General features: G+C 42.1%; 1 protein-coding gene across 1 annotated transcript in view; it reads left to right on the forward strand.

Annotated features, from left to right (window-relative positions):
* The window catches only part of QDPR (quinoid dihydropteridine reductase), a 37,058-nt gene extending 31,288 nt beyond the window's left edge, over positions 1 to 5,770 (forward strand). The window contains exons 6-7 of the mRNA XM_069202278.1: positions 1,878 to 1,961; positions 4,473 to 5,770. Of these exons, the coding sequence (XP_069058379.1) occupies positions 1,878 to 1,961; positions 4,473 to 4,578 (190 nt within the window). The 3' untranslated portion in view covers positions 4,579 to 5,770. The remainder of the gene's footprint in view (positions 1 to 1,877; positions 1,962 to 4,472) is intronic.
* The last annotated feature ends 230 nt before the right edge of the window (positions 5,771 to 6,000 follow it).

A 6,000-nucleotide genomic window follows, 5' to 3' on the forward strand; every position in this document is an offset into this window, starting at 1 on the left:
GAAGCAGTTCTTTGTTTAAAACTTGTTTTTGCGTTAATAAAACGTACAATTTCTTCTGTGTAACAAATCATGTAATTTACAGCAAATTAAATGAATGTGCAAGCATGTATTGTTTTAAACTTAATACACGATTGATGTTGTGCAAGTAACATTTTTAGTGCTGCGCATTTGCGCTATGAATTTGTGTGCTTTCTTTGTCCAGATTATGAAAGACTTGCTGTTTGGGGAAGAGCCATTTCTAATGCCGTACGTTCCTGTTTGTTACTTAGAGAGGGTTAAATGCTTGTGGTTCCTTCTGTATTTAGGCTCAGTCAGTCTAAAGGTGATTATTTACAAAATGTGCTGTGGCTACTTAATTTCTTTACGGCGCATGGCATTTTGTAATATGATTTTTTTTTTATGCTCATTCCCATTACTCTAATGTCTTTTGCTCTCTGTAATGATACTATTATTTGAATAAATCTATAAATACCAAGAACTAGTAAAGCTTTGATGTGCAGGGTCTCCTAACTGAGTGAGTGTTAAAGTTCTGGGTTCTGCCTTTCCTGCTTTCCGACCCTTCTTAATTAGGGGTGGAGAGTCGACACGGGTATGACTGAACCAGAGGGGTGCGTTGCATGCTCCCTCTGTGGTGAAGGAGAGAGTTAGGAGGGGTTGGGCTTGGGCTCATTGTCTGCTCACAGCCCCTTACTGGATATCCATATGACTTTACCAGGTTTTATCAGTTCTCGTACCTGGTAATTTCTCCCAGTATGGTGGGTCTCCCCTGTTCCACAACTATCAATATATATTTTTATTTTCAGTTAGGAACACTATAAAAATGTTAGATTGCCGTAGAGTCGACCCTATTCCTGTTCTCAGTTTTTGGCAGACTTGCTATGCATTTCTGCTCAGGAGACTCATGGCATTTGTCTCCTCAGAGGTGGTCTAAAGTGCCCCTCTACAGAATGTTTGACTTTTGGCGACCTTGATGAAAGACGATTGAAGGACAGGCACAAACTGTCCTTTCGTCATGGATGGCTACTGTCCCTGTATCAAGACCATGATTTGACTGGTGGTTGATGAGAACTAATTATCGTTTAGTAATACATGCCTTTTCTTATATCCCTGTTCGGGGGCTGCCCCTCACCTTTCCTGGAAAAATCAGTGCTTACAGGCATACCTGGGACTTCCCTGCACCCCTCCCCAAGAGTGTGTTATAATGTGGTGATCAAGCTATATTTATGAGCAAATGGTACCCTATGTCAGATGGTAGCTGCGAATATGAGATGGTTGAACGTTAAGAGCGATGTACACTCGCTGATATAGGTTTCTCTTTTGTTGGAAAGCTAACAGCAGTTGTTATTTTCAGTGGTTTTAGGCTGTGTGTTGTAGTAACTATCTTTTCAATTTGTTTTTTTCCTGGCAATTTGTGTGTTCTACTCATACTAGCGACGAATCTAAGTTAACAATCATGGTCATAGTTATTTCAGTTGTATTTTGCCTTTGCAGTGATATACTTAACTGTGTTTTAATGTGGCTGGGGTTTGTCGTGACCAGTGGGTACGGGGCACATGGTGGCAGGTTAGGTTTCTCTCCTCAGTCAGCACTAATAAATCCGCCAGTGAAGGCAAATGCTATTATTTCTGGAGGCCAGATAGAGATATATTAGTTAAATGATTTTTAATAGTTTAATTACCGAACTGTATCTTACAGTATTTCACTTGTAAGTCGGTTTTTGTTCAGACACAAAAAACGAGTTTGTCAGAGGAAATGGTTTCATGCCTGTGCCTTTTTCTGCTGCAGGAAGATTAATAAATCGAAGATTACTTGAGACCTGATGCGCTCACTACGCAACAAAAACATTATGTTCAAAGACTTATCTCTTTTAATCACAGGGTTACCTTGGATACACCTGCTAATAGGGCATCAATGCCGAACGCAGACTACACTTCCTGGACGCCATTGGATTTCGTTGCTGAGTAAGTATGAAAGCCATTAATAAACTAGATGGATATTTCGGTGCGCACATTGTAACAACGGATATGTTTTCATGTTAAATTCATTCTGGGATGCTGCTGTTTCGCTGCTATCTTAGAGATTTTGCAGTTGCTAAGTCTCTAATTTATGTTTTGAGGAGTTTTCATTGATATTAAATCGAAAGGCCATGTCCGCTTTTCGTCCTCTGGATAAATATTAATTCAGAGTAGTTTATACAAGACAACTGGCAAGATCACAAAAGCATTTCCGTCCATAAACCTATGTATACGGCCATAATGGCTTTATTTATGCCTGTCTGCCAGCCACAGAAAAATACCAGGAGTTATAAATCACTGTAGACACACAAAGGGAACGGGAGGAATGCTTGCAATAAGTCTAACCACTGGTAATTTATCGCAGTAGCATTTCAACTGATCGTTCTTTTGCCACCATGGCGCCCCAGTTTGGACCCAGCTATGTGCAAATCAGAGTCTAGCCTGAAATGCCAATCCAGGTCCTCCTTTAAGCAGAATACAATTAACCCAAGTCAGTTTTCCCTCATTATGGCTCTTTAGTTAGGCGTAGCTTTGTTTGAGTGGCACAGTGGGTGAGGGACCCATGTCTAGGCATATCCTTGGCCACTTGGGGCTAAACATCAAACACACAGAAGAGGATAGGACGGTTTGGAATAGAGGAAATGATACCACTTCTCAGGAAACCAAATGATTCTGTCCAGCTGTGAGCCAGTTTCATACCAGTGGTTTCAAGCGTCTCTTCAATCTAGCATGGCTAATAGTTTTATGACGTGTGGCCATACTGTAGTTTCATACACTGGCGTTCAAAAAGCTTTTTACACTATGGATCCGGGTGACCTTTTAATCCCACAGGACCTGCGGTTATTATGCTAGGTTTTTCCAGTAGGCTAGTGTGGTGCTACAATGCCCACTAGAGGCATGTCACGCCGTTGTGCCAAAATGAAACCTTTCCGCCTCAGTTGGCCTTATTGACCAGTTGCATGCAGTGGGGCCTATAAGCTCAGTTTTATTCCACAGAGTTGTCTATGGCTGTTGCATTCCATGAGACATGTTGGCCATTACTCTTTTAACACTGCACTTGGTATCCAGTACATGTAACTCAGTAATGCTTATCCCACATTGCAACCTATACTGTGGAATCCTGTTGTAACAATGTTCAACAGGTGTCTAAAAGATGGATCCTATGACAGTCCCATGAAATTGGCTCGGTGTATGATTATAGAAGATTCAACACATCTGACTAAAAGCCCAGGACAGAGGAGGCTGGAAAATAACTAGTAAGAGAGCTCACTGATGAAGAACAGCGATATGGCATAAACATCCAAACCCAACCTTAAGGTGTTAGAAACTTAGTGCAAACTACTTACAGAAATAAAAGCTAGCATTATGGGACAGGCAGAAGACTGGCAATTGCTCCACAATATGCAAGATGAAAGGGCCCTTTCCTGTGGCATTGTCCAAAACTCAGTAGCTACTGGGAGGATGTTACCAGAGCTGGATGGGATATTTTAGGTCCTTAGCAAATCTGGAGTGGCCATCCTGGGGTCTTCAAGGGTCAACACTAAGAGGCAAATAGTTCACCCTGACCCGTGTCCCAGCAATCCAGACTATTCTGACCTTGTGGAAGCAGCAGAAGGTGCCAACTGAGAAGGTGGAAGATGCAATTCTGAGACCTGCTAGCCGTAGAAACATTAACACTTGCCCTAGAGCATAGACTTGCAACATTTGAGGGAAATAGATATCCTTCCTGATATTTCTTGTCAACAGAGTTCTGGGAACTCGCCCATACTCTGCCCCTCAGAATGCTTTCCGTAACAATTGACAAGCTTTCTAAATGTAACCACACTAGATAAACGTGGGTAAATAGTAAGGGGGGAAACAAGCATTGGCAAAGCCAATAGATCTCGCCTATGCGCGAGTTATTGGCTTTGTCAGTGTGTTTTAGCTATATATTACACCAGTGTGGCTGCTGTTCAGCATGGGCAAAAGGGACACTGCTTTCTTCTACTGCAGTACTTCCTTGCTGGCCAGACGTTTGTAAGCAATGAGAGGAAACGAATAAATACAGTTAAATATAGCATTCTGTTGTTAAATCTTGAGACCCCTTTACGAGTTGGTGGTGAGACCAGAACCAGAATTACAATTAATGTGTGGTATGTCACTGTATTTTACATCAATTACAAGCTTGAATAACATGCAGGACCTGGTACTAGCCGGTCAGTTTAGTGCATGTTTTATCAAATTAGGAGCCTTTTCGCTTCGCACACCTCACCTGCTCTGAGAAGCCGGACTTTGTGATCAAAAAGTAATTGGTAATACTCCAAAGGGAGCGACAGTTCAATTGTGTTTCTACAACCCATATATCCTCGTGATGTGCTTGCATAAACTGTTTTAATGACTGCCACTAGCTTCACTTGATTCTGCATGTGCAGCCCCTCTTGCATACAGCTTTTAACGGCATATGCTTCTGTTTTACAGAACCTTTTTTGACTGGACCACAGGGAAGAGCCGACCAAAATCAGGAAGTCTAATCCAGGTGATAACCACAGCTGGGAAGTCAGAGCTGGTCCCTGCGCATCTTTAAACTACGACTGCCGAGCTCTAACACGACAAAGCTTGAACCCTGTTTTCTGTGTCATGAATGTTGTGACGTGTGTGACTGCAGCTGCAGTGCATCGATAAGTGCACCATCCGAGCATACTGAGAAGCGTTACTTTCTGTTAGTGCTGCCATGTACACGCTGCCTTATATTTTTGCCCTTTGATAGCTGTACACAAGTTCCTAAGTGAGTTACCAATAGCAAAGCCTCTATTGAGGCACGTGCCATGTTCATGGAGTCTACTGTTTAGAAACATGAATTCAGAACGGTTTGACAATAAGTGTTTTTTTTCACTCTGACAGTTTGTGATCAGAAAATGTACCGTCATTAAACATCAACCTGTTTTTCTTGGTTAGTAGTTTTTTTGGACTGTACAAATTTTCAAGCACAGAATTAAACACACTTTTATTTCTGCAACCTGCACCCTTTTGTTTTCTGGACGGCCATTACAGATAGCAGGTACATGGTTTCCAAATTCGTTATCCGGGTATTTACAAGTACGTTTTTGGGTGGTAGGGACTTGGAAGTTGATGATCATTGCGGTGCTTGCAGGCAATACACAGCTGAAGATGCTTAGAGAGGGAAACACATCGGAGGGTGCGAGAGAGGGAAGGTGGGGACCGTTTGAGAATAGTGAAGAGACATCACGAGACAGTACAAAACAAGAATAGATCATATAATCAAGCTACTTTGACAGATAAATGGGGATGGCGAGACAACCATATTCCCTCGGTATGGGTGTGTCAGACCTCAGTTCAATAGACTTAAGGTTGTGACTGAGTTAAATGATATGTATCACATCTCAGAGGACAGAAGAATCAGCACAGACAAATGGCCTTTACACGGATCAGTGGAACTACGGGTGAGGCTACCGGTCCATTGCTCTGGGAGTTACTGCAAAGCTAGGGTTCGAGTCTTACTGTTAAATGTACACTGTGATTACCTCCACTGCCTTTATCAAATCATTCAGACAGAAGAAGCGCTTGCAGCTGCAGTACTGTTGTGTGTATGATGCTGGGATAACTTGTCAAATTGTTTTGTTAAATGTGTTCATGGTCTTTGCTAACGTTTTAATGAGCTACCACTCCATGACATGGAACAGTGCCACCTAAAAGCTGTAACGTTAGAGATGTTGTTTTTTCAATTAAAAAAGCATTTTTTGTGCTGTAACATACCACACCACATGTCGAAATAGTCATTGGACTGAAGCAAGAGGCTACTATTTTATATCTGCACCTTTGCAACTGTGCTCCCCGTAGCTGAACGTTATTATTAAACAAAAGTACTTGGCTGCGGCCCTTCTGACGAGAAGGGTTTGTTATTCTTGCCCTGCCCCCCACGTAAGCTGAATCCAAAATTAGAAGCAATCAGAGTAGTCCTCATGCTGCAGGATAAAGAGAAGGAACC

This window comes from Pleurodeles waltl, chromosome 1_2 (assembly GCF_031143425.1).
Source record: "Pleurodeles waltl isolate 20211129_DDA chromosome 1_2, aPleWal1.hap1.20221129, whole genome shotgun sequence".
In the NCBI taxonomy this organism is placed as follows: Eukaryota; Metazoa; Chordata; class Amphibia; order Caudata; family Salamandridae; genus Pleurodeles; species Pleurodeles waltl.